Source organism: Musca vetustissima, unplaced genomic scaffold (assembly GCF_032173495.1).
Source record: "Musca vetustissima isolate MV318-11 ecotype Yass unplaced genomic scaffold, APGP_CSIRO_Mvet_v1 utg24387, whole genome shotgun sequence".
In the NCBI taxonomy this organism is placed as follows: domain Eukaryota; kingdom Metazoa; phylum Arthropoda; class Insecta; order Diptera; family Muscidae; genus Musca; species Musca vetustissima.
The window spans coordinates 124572-142255 of NW_026875861.1; the positions used below are offsets into that span (position 1 = coordinate 124572).

A 17684-nucleotide genomic window follows, 5' to 3' on the forward strand; every position below is an offset into this window, starting at 1 on the left:
AGAGTCACTGACCCCCGATTAAGGCCTAATCCGAATTAAGACCTAATCCAAATTTACGGCCATATTTATTTACACACTACTTATATGTATGGTTCAACTGCGAATCGGAACTGTTCGATGTGATTCTCAGCGAAAATTACTGGAGTGAAATGCATTTTTCCCACATCGTAATAAATTAAATCGAGAATGCCGTATAAAATCTTAATATATAAATGAGCTTAGTGATAAGTGAGTGAGTGGAGCTATGAGTGTAGGTTGTTGTTGGTGTGTAGGAAAAGTATAGTTTCGTCCAATTTTAGGTAAATAGTGCACCAAAGACCCAAATTTAAGCCGATTGGTTTTACATAGGGACTATGTCCAAAAGCGGGCAGATATAGTCATTCTCGAACAAAGAACGAATGATTACAACAGATGGATGAATCGACTAAATCATCATATGTAGGGTATAAACGGAAAATTGCGAGTAAAGCATATTCCCCCTACTATGGTGGAATTCGGGTATATGGAGGTAACCCCAAAAACCGGAACAAATCAGTTATCTATTTTAATATAATCCAGCAAGGAAAGTAGTAAAGTCGGACGGGGCCGACTATATGATACCTTTCACTACTTTGGGTATATTTAACAGATAAATCCTAACAGACCTTCAGAAGTTTTTAATGGATAATTATAGCCTCAGCCTTATGGCTAATGAGGGTGCATTCACTTTAAAACGGAGAAAATGTGCCTCATCGAAATATTGGTTCCAGACCCCATGTTTCTTTGGACCAAATTTGTTTCAGAAAATTTTGATTGAAGCTTCCAATCTTAATTCAAATGGGGAATATCGGTCCACTTCTTCTGGAACCTCCATACAGGGGCTAGTTCTAAATACGGGTTATAGTTCATATATAGTTCATTATCGTACCTTACGTTCTAGCTTTTTATTTCGATATCCTCCGCAGGTGATATGATTACAACAGAGTCTTAGAACCAAACCCAAAACGCGGAACAGATTGCATAATTATATTAATATAAACCAGTAAGGAAAGTAGTAAAGTCGGGCGGAGCCGATAATATGATACCCTTCACCACTTTGGGTATATTCAACAGATGAATCCTAACCGACGTCGCATTTTTAAAGAACCAGTAAAATGAATTCGGATCCATAAACATGTTATTTTGCAACCGATACTAAATTTTTCATTTGGTCAGATATAGAAGCTATATCTAGATTTGAACCGATTTTCAGAAAACTTAACACACATCATTCTAGGCCCGCTTTCGTACCTTAAATCAGACGAAACTATATATTGGAGCTATATCTAAATCTGAACCGATTTTCTGGAAACTTGGAACACATCATTCTGGACTTAATTCAGTACTCTATGCCAAATTGCATGCAAATCGAATGATATATAGGGACTTTGGTGCACCATTTACCTTAAATCGGAGGAAACTATATATGGGAGCTATATCTAAATCTAAACCGATTTTCTGGAAAATTGCCACACATCATTCTGAACCTATTTCAGTACTCTGTGCCAAATTTCATGCAAATCGAATGGTATATAGGGACTTTAGTGCACTATTTACCTTAAATCGGACGAAACTATATACGGGAGCTATATCTAAATCTGAACCGATTTTCTGGAAACTTGGAACACATCATTCTGGACCTAATTCAGTACGCTGTGCCAAGTTTCATGCAAATCGAAAGATATAGAGGGACTTTGGTGCTCCATTTACCTTAAATCGGACGAAACTATATATGGGAGCTATATCTAAATCTGAACCGATTTGCTCGAAACTTAGTACACATCATTCTGGACCTAATTCAGAACTCTGTGCCAAATTTCATGCAAATCTAAATATATAGAGGGACTTTGGTGCCCCATTTACCTTAAATCGGACGGAACTATATATGGGGGCTATATCTAAATCTGAACCGATCATTCTGGACCTAATTCTGTACTCTGTGCCAAATTTCGTGCAAATCGAAAGATATAGGTATACTTTGGTGCACCATTTACATTAAATCGGACGAAAATATATATGGGAGCTATATCTAAATCTGAACCGATTTTTCCCAATTTCAATAGGGTTCGTCCTTGGGCCAAATAAGTGACCTATGCAAAATTTCATTCAAATCGGATCATAAATGCGACCTGTACTTTGTTCACAAAAATACATGGACGGACGGACGGACATGCGTAAATCGACTCAGAAAGTGATTCTATGCATATTCTCAAAAGGAACCATGTGTCTATCTCGTTTCCTTTTGCCTGTTACAAACATATGCACAAAGACATAATACCCTGTACCACAGTGTGGTGAAGGGTATAAAAAGGGGGTTATATGGGGACTACCCCAAAAAGGGGTGCATATTAATAATTTGTTGTAGGGAAATTTGTTACCATATACGACTACAAAATACCAAATTTCAGGGAATTCGGTTGAAAAACGTGCTCAAGAACCTCAAAATAGCGAAAATTGGGGGTACCCTTATATGGGGGCTACCGGAAAAAGTGGACCTATATTTATAATTTTTAGTGGGGAAATTTGGTACCCAATAAGAACCCAATGTACCAAATTTCAGCGAATTTGGTTGAAAACCGCGCTCAAGAACCCTAAAATACTGAAAATTGGGGGTACCCTTATATGGGGGCTACCCGAAAAAATTGACCTATATTTATAATTTTTGGTATAGAGATTTGCTACCCAATAAGAACTCAAAGTACCGAATTTCAGCGAATTCGGTCGAAAAATGCGATCAAACCGCCCAAAATACCTCAAAATTGGGGGTAACCTTATGTGGGGGCTATCCGAAAATATCTACCCATATTTAAAATTTTCAGTGGAAAGATTTGCTACCCAATAAGAACTCAATATACCAAATTTGAGCGAATTCAGTTGAAAAGCGCGCTCAAGAACCTCAAAATACCGAAAATTGGGGGGTACCCTTATATGGGAGCTATGCCTAAACGTGGACCGATAAAGCCCATCTTCGAACTTGACCTGCCTGCAGACAACTCTATGCAAAATTTTGGCGATCTATCTCAATTCGTTTAGACGCTAGTGTGATTACAACAGACAGACAGACGGACATGCTTAGATCGTCATAGAATTTTACGCTGATCAAGAATATATATACTTTATAGGGTCGGAAATGATTATTTCGATGCGTTACAAACGAAAAAACAAAACTAATATACCCTCCATACTATGGTGGAGGGTATAAAAAAATATATATCCTGTTGTAAGTGTTTGAAATGATCCGCGGCGGGGCTTTGAATTTGGTTCTTTGGGAAGCTAAGAATTGATCCCTTCCCATAAAGTTTAAAAAGTTTTAAAATTTAACAAGTGAAAAAGCGTTAAGTTCGGCCGGGCCGAACTTTGGATGCCCTCCACCATAGTTATACTGACAGGTACATGCAATGAAAATATAGGGAACATACCAAAAAGTGGGTATATATCGATAATTCTACAAACCGATTTATGTAAACCATTATGTACACCAAATACAAATTTCAGAAATTTAAATGGGGAATTTTTCTAAAATCTGTAAGCTCCAAAAAGTGGACTGATACTAATATTGGGGGACCAATATTGATTACATAGTGTAGGAAGTGTTGAATATTTGGGGATATCATTATATGAGGGCTATACCTAATTAATTACCGGTATATGCCAATTTTGAACCCAATATGTTAATTGTTTATCTCAATTCTTTCCTTCAGGAGGTATCACTATATTGAGGAGATGCCTAAATGTCTGCCGATATATTTCATTATCATCATGTTTGAGTTTTTTTTATCACAATATCGGAATGCTTACAACAGATAGTTAAATAGTCTTTGCAGGGTAAAAATTGACTATTCCCCGTAACGACTACCCAACCGCAACACACGGAACAAATCAGATAACTATTTTAATATAAACAAGTGAATAAGCGTTAAGTTCGGCCGGGCCGAACTTTGGATACCCTCCACCATAGATATGCTGACAGGTACTAGAAATGAAAATATAGGGAACATACCAAAAAGTGGACCTATACCGACATTTCTATGTAAACTATAATACAAATTTCAGAACTTTTTAATGGATAATTATACCTTCAGCCATATGGCTAATGAGGGTATATACAATTTACACCGTGAAAATGTGCCTCATCGAAGTATTGGTTCTAGACCCCATGTTTCTTTGGACCAAATCCGTTTCAGAAAATTTACATTTCATCCAAACTTTGCCAATCTTATTATTACTTCCAAACTTAGTTCATATTCGAAGATGGGGAATATCGGTCCACTCCTTCTCGTACCTCCCACACATGGGCTAGGTTTAAATACGGGTTATAGTTCATATATAGTTCATTATCGAACCTTACGTTCTAGTTTTTTTTTATGTCGATATCCTCCACAGGTGATATAGTTACAACAGAGTCTTAGAACCAAACCCAAAACGCGGAACAAATTGCATAACTATTTCAATATAAAAAAAGGGTTATATGGGGACTACCCCAAAAAGGGGGTGCATATTAAAAATTTTTTGTAGAGAAATTTGTTACCATATTCGACTACAAAATACCAAATTTTAGCGAATTCGGTTGAAAAACGTGCTCAAGAACCTCAAAATAGCGAAATTTGGGGGTAACGTTATATGGGGGCTACCAGAAAAATTGGACCTATATTTATAATTTTTGGTGGAGATATTTGGCACCCAATAGGAACCAAATGTACCAAATTTCAGCGAAATCGGTTAAAAAACGCGCTCAAGAACCCCAAAATACCGACATTTGGGGGGTACCCTTATATGGGAGCTATGCGAAAAAATGGAGATATATATTTATAATTTTTTGTGGAGGGATTTGACACCTATTAATAACTCAAAATACTAAATTACAGCTAATTCGGCGGAGAAATACGTTCAAAACCCCCAAAATACTGAAAATTAGGAGGTACCGTTATATGGGGGCTACCAGAAGAAGTAGACCTATATTTATAATTTTTTGTGGAGATATTGAGTACCCAATAAGAACCCAATGTACCAAATTTGAAAAACGCACTCAAGAGCCCCAAAATACCGACATTTGAGGGGTACCCTTATATGGGGGCTACCAGAAAAAAATGGACCTATATTTATAATTTTTAGTGGAGAGATTTGGTGCCCTATAAGAACTCAAAGTACTAAATTACAGCCAATTCGGTTGAAAACTACGATCAAAACCCCCAAAATACTGAAAATTAAAGGGTACCGTTATATGGGGGCTACCAGAAAAAATTGACCTATATGTATATTTTTTTGTGGAGAAATTGGGTACCCAATAGGAACTTAAAATACCAAATTTCAGCGACTTCGGTTGAAAAACGCGCTCAAGAACCCCAAAATACCGAAAATTGGGGGGTACCCTTATATGGGAGCTATGCCTAAACGTGGACCGATATACCCCATCTTCGAACTTGACCTGCTTGCAGACAAAATACGACTCTGGGCAAAATTTTGGCGATCTATCTCAACTCGTTTAGACGCTAGAGTGATTACAACAGACGGACGGACAGATGGACAGACGGACATGTTCAGATCGTCTTAGAATTTTATGCTGATCAAGAATATATATACATTATAGGGTCGGAAATGATTATTTCGATGAGTTACAAACGGAAAAACAAAATTAATATACCCACCATACTATGGTGGAGGGTATAAAAAATATTTCAAAAATGTGTTTGACAATTAGATTCACAAACAAAGAAGAAAACCTTTGAAACCATATGATTGTCACTTACACCTTATTTAATACACCTTGGTTTGAGCTATTTTTTCATTTATAGTGTTATAAAACGTTAACAAATAAATTACACGTGAATTACACATTACACATGTGTAATTACACATGAGGTGGCAACACTGATCATTTGTAAGCACGATAAATTTGTATATGTTTAATATAAAATACATGGAAAAACATTACTAATCGTGAACATGTATTAAAACTGAAAAATATTATTCAATATTTTATATGAATTAAGCTCTCAAGAATATATTACTTCATTACTCTTATTGTATTGCGTATATATTAAATGTTTTGGATATTCAAAAAATAATGTACACTTCAAATCAAGTCTTCTATTATGTTACTCGGCGTGGGGTAGAAAACATTTCTTCCTTTTTATACCCTTCACCACACTGTGGTACAGGGTATTATGTCTTTGTGCATATGTTTGTAACAGGCAAAAGGATACGAGATAGACACATGGTTCCTTTTGAGAATATGCATAGAATCACTTTCTAAGTCGATTTCTGCATGTCCGTCCGTCTGTCTGTCCATGTGAAATTGTAAACAAAGTACAGGTCGTATTTATGATCCGAATTGGATGAAATTTGGCATAGGTCACTTATTCGGCCCAGGGACGAACCCTATTAAAATTGGGAAAAATCGGTTCATATATATATATATATTATTTGCACGAATTTTGGTACAGCCTAATCATTTAGGTCTAGAATGATGTCTGGCACGTTTCGTGAAAATCGGTCCAGATTTAGATATAGCTCCCATATATAGTTTCTTCCGATTTCATGTAACTGGTGCCCCAAAGTCCCTATATATCTTGCGTTTTGCACGAAATTTGGCAAAACGTACTGAATTGAGCCTAGAGTGATGTCTGCCAAGTTTCGAGAAAATCGGTCCAGATTTATATATATCTACCATATATAGTTTCGTCCGATTTCATGTAAATGGTGCCCAAAGTCCCTATATATCTTGCGATTTGCACGAAATTTGGCATAACGTACTGAATTGAGCCTAGAGTGATGTATGCCTTGTTTCGTGAAAATCGGTCCAGATTTACATATAGCTCTCTTTTATTATAGATGAATTTTAAATAATTGACGCACCAAGGAACCAATTCTGAAATTAGTATAACCTAACCTGTGACAAGTTTGTTTGAAATCGCTTAATATTTGGATAGAGCTTCCATATATATTTTCGCCCGATTTCAAGTAAATTGGGCATCAAACTCCTCATGTTAGTCAGATTGACATCAAATTTAGCAAAACGTACAAAATTGAGCATAGAATTACGTAGTTGCGTTTTCTAGAAGTACAGACATAGCCTAACGGATGACCTATTTATATTTGTTTGAAATCTGTTTAGCTCAGAGGGTCTCCGCCGAAGGGAGTCGATACGCCGAATGCGTGGAGCAGTGGACCGTAGGGGAGGGGTGTAGTGAGACCGTGACAACGTCCGAATGACAGTATGGTACTCCTTGATGCTAAAAGGAGGCGCCAAAAACAAGTGACAAGTAATTACTCGTTAAAATGTCATCGGCGCTAAACCAAGGTTGCAATAAACCGTAGCGCATACATTTTAACGAATAATTAAGGACCAAACCAGGGGTCAATAAAAATTAGTATTTTTATACAAATCTAAATTAAACAAAATCGATTTACATACTTTATGGATAGATCTAGGTAGATTCACATTTAGATAAATATAACATATTTTATTTCATCCAATTTCATGTTAATAGTCCTGTTTAACATACCCATAGTGGTGAAGGGTATCATGTAGTCGGCCCCGTCCGACTTTAATACTTTCCTTACTGGTTTGAAATAGATTTTCGTCACATAGCAACGGAAATATTCTTCGACTTTTTTAGATACCTTGTCAAAAATTTTATACATACATATGGGAAATTACAAAATTCTTTTAAAATTCCATTAAAAAAAAAATTGAAATTTTTTTGCGAGCACATTCATGATTTTTGGCACATAGTTTAAGAAAAATGTGCTGATTCGAAATATGTTCGCGTTCACAAATTCGGATGCTGCGCAATATTGGTCCTAGACCCACCTTTAAGTATACCGATCGTCATATCTCGACTAGCTAAGTCGATCTAGACATGTGTGTCCGTCCGTCCGTCTGTCCATTATAATTTGTAAACACGATACATGCCACAGTTATGGACCAATCTTCACGAAATTTTGCATGTAGGATGGGTTCTTGCCAATGAAGACCCCTATTGTTTTTGGGAAAGATCGATTAATATTTAGGGGATGAAATGGACCAAATACTAAATTTTTGTCGGGTTTTCTGGTCGCTCCAGAGGCCGCAATTATGGCCCAAACATCGTGAAATTTTCCATGGAGAAGGGGATCAGGCCAAAGAATAAGCGTGCCTGTTTTCATAAAGATCGGTCAATATTTAGTGGGTCAAATGGACCCTGACTTTTGTGTGAGAAATGACAAAATTTGTATTCTATAGCGTATATATTTACCCCTAAAGGACATAGACCCCAGAAGTTTATATTATATCCAAGAGGAGTGGTTGACCTTTAAATTAATACAATTTATATTGTTGTATGTGCTCGGATGTGGGAGTTACACCTAAATATTTACAGGTATCTCCGTATTCGTATATTATTTAGTAACCCATTATCACTCTAGAGAGCGGAACTATAGCGCTGATCGCTTTGAAATGTTCCATGAGGTTCCAGTTATGGTCAAGGACAACGTCTATAATTTTCGGTGATGATCAGATAATAATTTTGGAATGAAGTGGACCGAAAACTGAATTTTTTTGTATTATTATCGAGTCGATCTATATACCACAAATGTAAGCCGAACATCACAACACAACCCACGGTGAAGGGAATCTGGACAATAGCTGTACTGAATACTCGTAATATTCGGAAAATATGTCAGTTTGAGGAAGAGTTGCTGTTTACCACTAATCGGGCAAGAGGGTGCAAATATCACGATATATTGCCCAGGCTCGGAATATACATCCGCAGAAAATTTGAGTTCCGCGGTAGTTGTGTAGGGTATCGTATGGTCGGCCCCGTCCGACTATACTGCTCCGCTCACTGGTTTTGGTATGGTTAAGGGAATACGGTTTCGCCTTAAACTTCTAAAATATGCGACGCTTTTTTCTTCAAATTCTTTAGATGATTGTTAAATATCGGTATATTCATCTGATAACAGTTTCGACTGTAAAAGTGAATAAATATATTGCAGTTGCAAACTATCAATATTTAAAAGGATGCAATTCGCGTTTTAGCTGCAATCAGTTGATGCGCATGCGGTTTGCGTATAAACCGAATCAATGTCTTTCAATAATTATGAATTGTTCGATGTTTAATTTAGTGGTCAAAGTGTGCCGCTCGATGCACTTTACTATGCAAAACCCCTAAAAATGGCTAAAAATCACGCAACGTGCATACGATTTTTATGCGCATCCGATTTCAGTAATCTCCTCTGAACATACACAAAAGGACACCTATTTTAAAAGGATCGGTGAAGAACAGCGGATGTGCCTCCACAATCGATTTTGGATAAAATACGCATATTATTCGCGTATCGATATATTTTTGACCTATTTTCATACAGATTGGCGAAAATGATAACACAAGAATGAAGGTATGTGATATCAGTTCGAAGAAAAACGCAATTATATACGCGAATTTGTCAAAATAAGTTTTTGCAGTTTTTCCCACATTCAAGGTACCTATATCCGCCGTTTTATTGGGCGGAATTGAACATGGATGGGCTCATTAGATCCGGCACGTAAAAAAAATAAAATCACGCGGGGTTCCACGGAATTTTAATGGACTTCCTTAATTTTAGACTCAAAAAATATGTTTTTTATAAAAATTTACGCACCAAATTTTCGTCTTTGGAACCCAATTGCAAAGAAGCTACGCTGAGCACATTCATGAGATATACACGAAACGAAACAAAATCACGAGTTCTACAATCCTATAATTAGTTTAGTCCATTGTCTAGATGCGCATCACAATTATAAGAAAAATTAAAAAAAAAAAAACACCGAAAATCCGGCTTCAAAATGTCAGCATCCTTTTAGGGTGGATGCAGTGATTATATCGAAAAATCATACATTAGAATCATATTGTCTATGGGGTATTCTGCAACTTAGTCACTGATCATATGTGCGTGCGCTGTGTAGTTTAGACACAAATCAGGAACGAACACAAAAAACTCGTTGGCTTCAACACATTTTCACCCATTTTTTTTTTTACATTACCACCATCACAGCTTCCACCAAACTTATTATTTATTACCAATATTTTAAGATTTTGACAAGAACACTTCATTTTATGGAGCATATTTCCAATTTGTAAGGTTCGGGACAAAGAATTCCATTATTTTTTCGACAGAAAATGTCGATAAAATCGAAGAAATGACTCAAGTTTACCGGCTGTTAGCTGTCGTAACATCGCCCAGGAGGTAAAAATCGACCATAAAACCGTTTTAAACCATTTATACAAAGCTGGATTCAAAAAGAATGTCAATGTTTGGGTGCCACACAAATTAACAGAAAAAATAGAATGGTCACACACATCTACAATGACTCGTCAGAAACTTCGGGAGCTTGGTTGGGAAGTTTTAATGCATCCGCCATACAGTCCGGACTTGTCACCAAGCAATTATCATCTTTTACTTTTTTGATAAAAAGAATAGAGAGCAGGACTTCTATGAGAGAGGCATTATGAAGTTACTTTTAAAATGGCAAAAAATCATACAACAAAACGACTCAAATCGGACATTCCGAAGCATGTTAAATGAAGTCCTATAGTTCATATAAAAATAATGGATTTCATTTCCCCCAACCGAATATTTTACAAAAATATTTCTCATTCGATTTGAAATGTCATCTCAAAAATAACTTGCATTATTCCCAAAAAAAAAATATAGAGCTTTCTTCTTACTGAAATATAGGGTCATCAGAAAAAAGCCGATTTGCCCCTCTGGATTCTTAATATATTTTTCATCCCCCAAAAATTTGGTTTCACAGTGTAATTTACATTTATTACAATTTTATCATCAATTTACAGATACCTTTTCCATGACCTGAAAGTATTTCACTATGATGACTTTGAATTTTCCATGAGCTGGCAACTGATATTGTGCGCACTAATGGTGTGGGTCATTATCGGTGTAATTGTTTATAAATTCTTTCAAACCGAAGTGGTAAGTCTTTATATATTTTGTATTGCACCCATTCAATTCCAACATATAATGTTCATATTTTTCCCATAGATAGGCACCATTGTCCGCTATTCTGTAATGCTGGTACTTGGACTAATGTGTTTCTTCTTGATTGGCTTTAGTTTTCTACCGGGGACGGGGAATGTATTTCGTTATTCATTTACGATGCATTGGCGTGATATTTTACCGGGTATTATTACAACTCCCATGCATGGTATGTCGGTATTTGGACCGGGTTGGGGTATTTATCTAACACTTTCCAGTTTCAATAAATTTCGAACAAATGTCGTTAAACAAAGTTGTCTGATTGCTCTGGGACAATTTGTGGTTTATGTCGGCATGGATTTTTTGAGAAATTTAAGTGATACGTTCTTTTATGGTAGGTTTGTTGTGGATTTAATTGTGGACTAGAGGTAAGGCTATATATATTTTTTTATTTCAGAAAAGACAAACTGGAGTTATTACGCCAATGTGGAACATATGTGGATTCTGTATTTGTCAGGTGGTAGTGTTTTGACACATTTCCCTTGGGCCAATTTGTGGTCTATATTGTTCTATTTTATGCTGTTCTGGTCGAGTATGTTATTAATGGTAAGTCTGAAAGAGTTTGCAAGATAAATCTGGATCTAAGTATTCAAAAACCTCAAAACGTCTTCAAATCCCGTAAATTCTTTCAATTTCGTATAACATTTCTTTCAGATCCTTCAACTTCACGCCATTCTAACATCCACATTTGATGAATTCGTTTTTCTGCGAGAGAAAAAAATACAGGTTTCCTTCGGTTTAATAGGTTTCCTAGCTATGACTTCAATATATTTCTCGTCAAATGTAAGTAACGTTGCAAATAGATATATTATTAGATTCTAATATTCTAAGTTTGGTTTTAGCACGGCATAACATATTTATCTACCTTGGCAATCGATACATATATCACACAAACCGCCATAAATCTTCTACTTATTTTGATAGTCCTCTGGATCTATGGTCGGGAACGTTTCCAACGTGATTTTGAATTTATGACAAGTCATCGATTTTCTACATGGAATGTGTATATTTTACGATTTATAGCACCAGTGGGGATGGTGTTTGCATTGGTAAGACTATTATTGTAACCTGTGGTTACATGTAGATATTTATACCCTCCTCCATAGTATGGAGGCTACATTATTTTTGTCATTCCGTTTGTAACACATCGAAATATTCATTTCCGACCCTATATGTATATAATTCAAAGACGATCTAGCCATGTCGTCCGTCCGTCTGTTGTAATCACGCTATCTTCTGAAGGAATTGAGATAGGGTGCTGAAATTTTGCATAAAGTTGTCTTATCGGTTCATGTTTAGGCATAGCTCCCATATAAGGGTATCCCCCAATTTTCGGTATTTTGAGGTTCTTGAGGTTGTCTTTCAACCGAATTCGCTGAAATTTGGTTCTTTGAGTTCTTATTGGGTAGCAAATCTCCCTACTAACAATTATAAATATAGGTCCATTTTTTCTGGTACCCCCCATATAACGGTTCCCTTCAATTTTCGGTATTTTGAGGTTCTTGAGCGCATTTTTCAACCGAAATTTGCTACATTGGGTTCTAATTGTACTAAATGTCTGCACAAAAAATTATTAATATAGGTCCACTTTTTCTGGTGGTCCCCATATAATGGTACCTCCTAATTTTCAGTATTTTGGTGGTTTTGATCGTATTTTTCCACCGAATTATTTAGTATTTTAAGTTCTTAATAGGTACCAAATCTCCCCACAACATTGTATGAATATAGGTCAATTTTTCGGATATCCCCTATATAAGGGTACCCCCAATTGCAATTTGATATTTTGTAGTCGTATATGGTAACAAATCTCCCTACCAAAAATTACTAATATTCTCCCCCTTTTTGGGGTAGTCCCCATATAACCCCATTTTTATACCTTTCACCACACTGTGGTACAGGGTATTATGTCTTTGTTCATATGTTTGTAACAGGCAAAAGGAAACGAGATTGACACATGGTTCCCTTTGAGAATATGCCTAGAATCACTTTTTAAGTCGATTAATACATGTCCGTCCGTCTGTCTGTCCATGTTAAATTGTAAACAAAGTACAGGTCGCATTTATTATCCGATTTGGATAATTGGCCCAAGGACGAACCCTATTGAAATTTGGAAAAATCGGTTCAGATTTAGATATAGTTCCCATATATATTTTCGTCCGATTTAAGGTACATGGGGCACCAAAGTCCCTTTATATCATTCGATTTGCACGAAATTTTGCACCGGGTACTGAATTAGGTCCAGAGATATGTGTGCCAAGTTTCGAGAAAATCGGTTCAGATTTGGATATAGCTCCCATATATAGCTTCGTCCGATTTAAGGTAAATGGTGCACCAAAGTCCCCATATATCATTCAATTTGCATGAAATTTGGCATAGAGTACTGAATTATGTGCAGAATGATGTGTGCCAAGTTTCTAGAAAATCGGTTCAGATTTAGATATATACTCCATATAAAATATCGTTCTACCTTAAGTAAATGTTGCACCAAAGTCCCTATATATCATTTGATTTGCACGAAATTTGGCACAGAGTATTAAATTAGGTCCAGAATGATGTGTGCTAAGTTTCGTGAAAATCGGTTCAGATTTATATATAGCTCCCATATATAGTTTTCTCCGATTTTATGTATATGGTACACCAAAGTACCTATATACCTTTCGATTTGCATAAAATTTGGCTCAGCGTACTAAATTAAGAGTAGAATGACGTGTGGTAAGCTTCGTGAAAATCGGTCCAGATTTAGATATATCTCCCATATATATTTTCGTCCGATTTAAGGTAAATGGGGCACCAAAGCCCCTATATATCTTTCGATTTTCACGAAATTGGGCATAAAGTACTGACTTAGGTCATGAATGACGTGTGCCAAGTTTCGAGAAAATCGGTTCAGGTTTAGATATAGCTCCAATATATTTTCCCAAGATTGGACGACCCGCACACAATTTTGGACAAAGTACTGAAGTTACTATAAACTTTCGTGTGTCAAGTTTTCTTGAAATTGGTTCTGATTTACATATAGTTCCTATATGTACTTTCGACCGATTTTAAGTATATGGTGTACTATAGCTAGACCGATTGGCAAAACGTACTGAAATTAATATAAATTAATCTCGGGCAAGTTTCCTTGAAATCGGTTCAGATTAAGATATAGCATAGCTTCCATATATAATTTCGACCTATTCATGTTGATTGTGAACCAAATAATCAATGGGTGCTTGATTGATATTACATTTTAAACAGTGACCTTATAGATAAAGATCGCATTTTTATGTTCGTTCAATTTTATGTCAATGTTCCTTCGAAAAAACGACATATGTAAATATACATATGTAGAATATCCCCAAAGTGGTGAAGGGTATCATATAGTTGGCTCAGTCCGACTTTACTACTTTCCTTACTGGTTTATATTGAAATTGTTATTTCATTTGTTCCGCGTTTTGAGTTTCTTTCTAAGACTCTGATGTAATCATTTCACCTGCGGAGCATATCGAGATAAAAAGTAGAAAGTAAGGTTCGATAATGAACTATAGCCCGAATTTACACTTAGCCCCTGTGTGGAGGTTCCAGAAGGAGTGGACCGATATTCCTAAGTTTGGTAGAAATAATAAGATGGGCAAAGTTTAGATGAAATCTAAATGTTCTGAAACGGATTTTGTCCAAAGGAACATAGGGTCTAGAACCAATATTTCGATGAGGCATAATTATCCATTAAAATATTCTGAAATTTGTATTATGGTTTACATAATCCGTTTTTAGAAATGTCGGTATAGGTCCACTTTTTGGTATGTTCCCTATATTTTCATTTCTAGTACCTATCAGTATATCTATGGTGGAGGGTATCCAAAATTCGGCCCGGCCGAACTTTTTCACTTGTTATATCTAATTTGTTTCTATTCATTCCTATTTTCAAGATCTGTGGCTTCTTTATAGCCCATTATGAACATCAAATAACATCATCCGCTATCGATGGACTGGTCATAGTTTTCACAGTTATTCCTTGGCTGGGTATACCAGGATTTGCCATTTATCAAATGTCCCGCTCAATGGGTTCGTTTAAAACACGCTTCCTACGATGTTGCCGTCCCACAGATTGGTTCCCCATTGAAACGGAAGAAAAAGAAAAATATGAACAACTTGTTGGCAGTGTGGAAATAACTTATACCCTGAGTGAACTGAAAGATGAAGAAGTCATTTGAAATAGCGATTTGCATTTGATGTGTTTATATTGTTTTATAGCTGTTATTTCGAGTATAGTTAAATAAATAAATTGTTTTCATTTCCGACCCTATAAAGTATATATATATATATATATATATTCTTGACCAGCGTAAAATTCTAGGGCGATTTATATATATATATATATGTCCACGTTTTCTGATAGCCCCATATAAGGGTACCTATATGAATTAATCAATATTTGCAAAGGAACAGTTGACTTCTTTATATTTGAGATAAAGAAATAGTTTGACTATTTTGTTAAAAGAATGTTCCAATCACATATCTTAATCAGAGCTTAAAAAACTGTTTTGAGTTTTTATACCCTTCACCATATCTTTGTGCATATGTTTGTAACAGGCAAAAATAATCGACCGTCGTCTGTCCATGTTAAATTGTTAACAAAGTACAGGTCGCATTTATGATTCGAATTGGATGAAATTTGGCACAGCTCATTTGTTTGGCCCAAGGACGAACCGTATTGAAATTGGGAAAAATCGGTTCAGATTTAGATATAGCTCCCATATATATTTTCGTCCGATTTAAGGTAAATGATGCACCAAAGTACTTATATATCTTTCGATTTGCACGAAACTTGGCACTGAATTAAGTTTAGAATAATGTGTGCAAAGTTTCGTGAAAATCGGTTCAGATTTAGATATAGCTCCCATATATAGTTTCGCCCGATTATAGGTAAATAGTCCACTAAGGTCCCTGAAAATCTTTTCATTTTTACGAAATTGTGCATAGCGTACTGAATTGCGTCTATAATAATGTGTGCTAAGTTTCGTGAAAATCGGTTCAGATTTAGATATAGATCACATATATAGATTCGCCCGATTTTAGGTAAATGGTACACCAAAGTCCCTATATATCTTTCGATATGCACGAAACTAGGCACAGCGTACTGAATTAAGTTTAGAATGATGTGTGCAAAGTTTCGTGAAAATCGGTTCAGATTTAGATAAAGCTCCCATATATAGTTTCGTGAAAATCGGTTCAGATTTAGATATAGCTCCCATATATAGTTTCGCCCGATTTTAGGTAAATAGTCCACTAAGTTCCCTGAAAATCTTTTTATTTGCACGAAATTGTGCATAGTATACTGAATTGCGCCTATAATAATGTTTGCTAAGTTTCATGAAAATCGGTTCAGATTTAGATATAGATCCCATATATAGATTCGCCCGATTTTAGGTAAATGGTGCACCAAAGTCCCTATATATCTTTCGATATGCACGAAACTAGGCACAGCGTACTGAATTAAGTTTAGAATGATGTGTGCAAAGTTTCGTGAAAATCGGTTCAGATTTAGATAAAGCTCCCATATATAGTTTCATGAAAATCGGTTCGGATTTAGATATAGATCCCATATATATTTTCGCCTGATTTTAGGTAAATAGTCCACCAACGTCCCTGGAAATTTTTTGATTTGCACGACTTTTGGCATAGCGTACTGAAATAAGTCTAGAATGATTTGTGCAAAGTTTCGTGAAAATCGGTTCAGATTTAGATATAGCTCCCATATATATATATTCGTCCGATTTAAGGTAAATGTTGTACCAAAGACCCTAAGTGGTGAAGGTTATCATATAGTCGGTCCCGTCCGACTTTACTACTTTCCTTACTGTTTTTTTTTTTTACTAATTAGGAAAATTAGGAAAATTCTAAATAAAGTACAGGACACATTTATGATCTGAATGAGGTAAATTTGGCACAGCACACTTATTTGGCCCAAAGATGAACCCTATTGAAATTAAAAAATCGATTCAGATTTAGATATAGCTTCATATATTGTTTTGCCCGATTGTAAATTATGCACCAACCGAGGTTTGTCCAATTGAGACAAAATTTTGCATATCGTATTGAATTGAGTTTAGAATAATGTGTGATAAATTTTGATGAGATGGTTTTAGATTTAGATATAGCCTCCATTAGACGAAATTTTGAATACCCTACCATGTTGAGTCCACAATGAAATGCGCTAAGTTTCGTTGAAATTTGTTCAGATTTCTCCATATATATTTTGTCCGATTTTATTTAAATGGTGAACTAAACTCATTATTTCTTGGGGTGGCTCAGTAAGCCTACAATGCAGAGTATTCAATTTCGGTTAAACTGGTTCATATTTATATACAGGTACGATATTTATAGTTTTAAAATTTTGCACCTAATACCCAACCTTTGTCCAATAGCACAGCGCACATAAATAAATCTCGAAAAAAAACGTATGTAAAATTTGCTTTAAAAAAAGGTTAAGATTTAGATATTACTTCCATATTTCATATATCATATATTTATAAAGATCTTGTATTTTAATTAGTCCGATTTCGTGTCAGTGGTCTCCCAAAGATGCTACGTTTATTCTATCGGCAAAATTATTAGAGAATGATGTATGTTGTACTTGGGATATATCGGTATATAGCTTACAATAAGAA

The 17684-nt window shown here is 35.7% G+C and overlaps 1 protein-coding gene across 1 annotated transcript in view; it reads left to right on the forward strand.

Annotated features, from left to right (window-relative positions):
• The window catches only part of LOC133338391 (sodium- and chloride-dependent neutral and basic amino acid transporter B(0+)-like), a 49770-nt gene extending 34543 nt beyond the window's left edge, over positions 1 to 15227 (forward strand). The window contains exons 5-8 of the mRNA XM_061546564.1: positions 10833 to 10968; positions 11038 to 11365; positions 11429 to 11577; positions 14943 to 15227. Of these exons, the coding sequence (XP_061402548.1) occupies positions 10833 to 10968; positions 11038 to 11365; positions 11429 to 11577; positions 14943 to 15227 (898 nt within the window). The remainder of the gene's footprint in view (positions 1 to 10832; positions 10969 to 11037; positions 11366 to 11428; positions 11578 to 14942) is intronic.
• The last annotated feature ends 2457 nt before the right edge of the window (positions 15228 to 17684 follow it).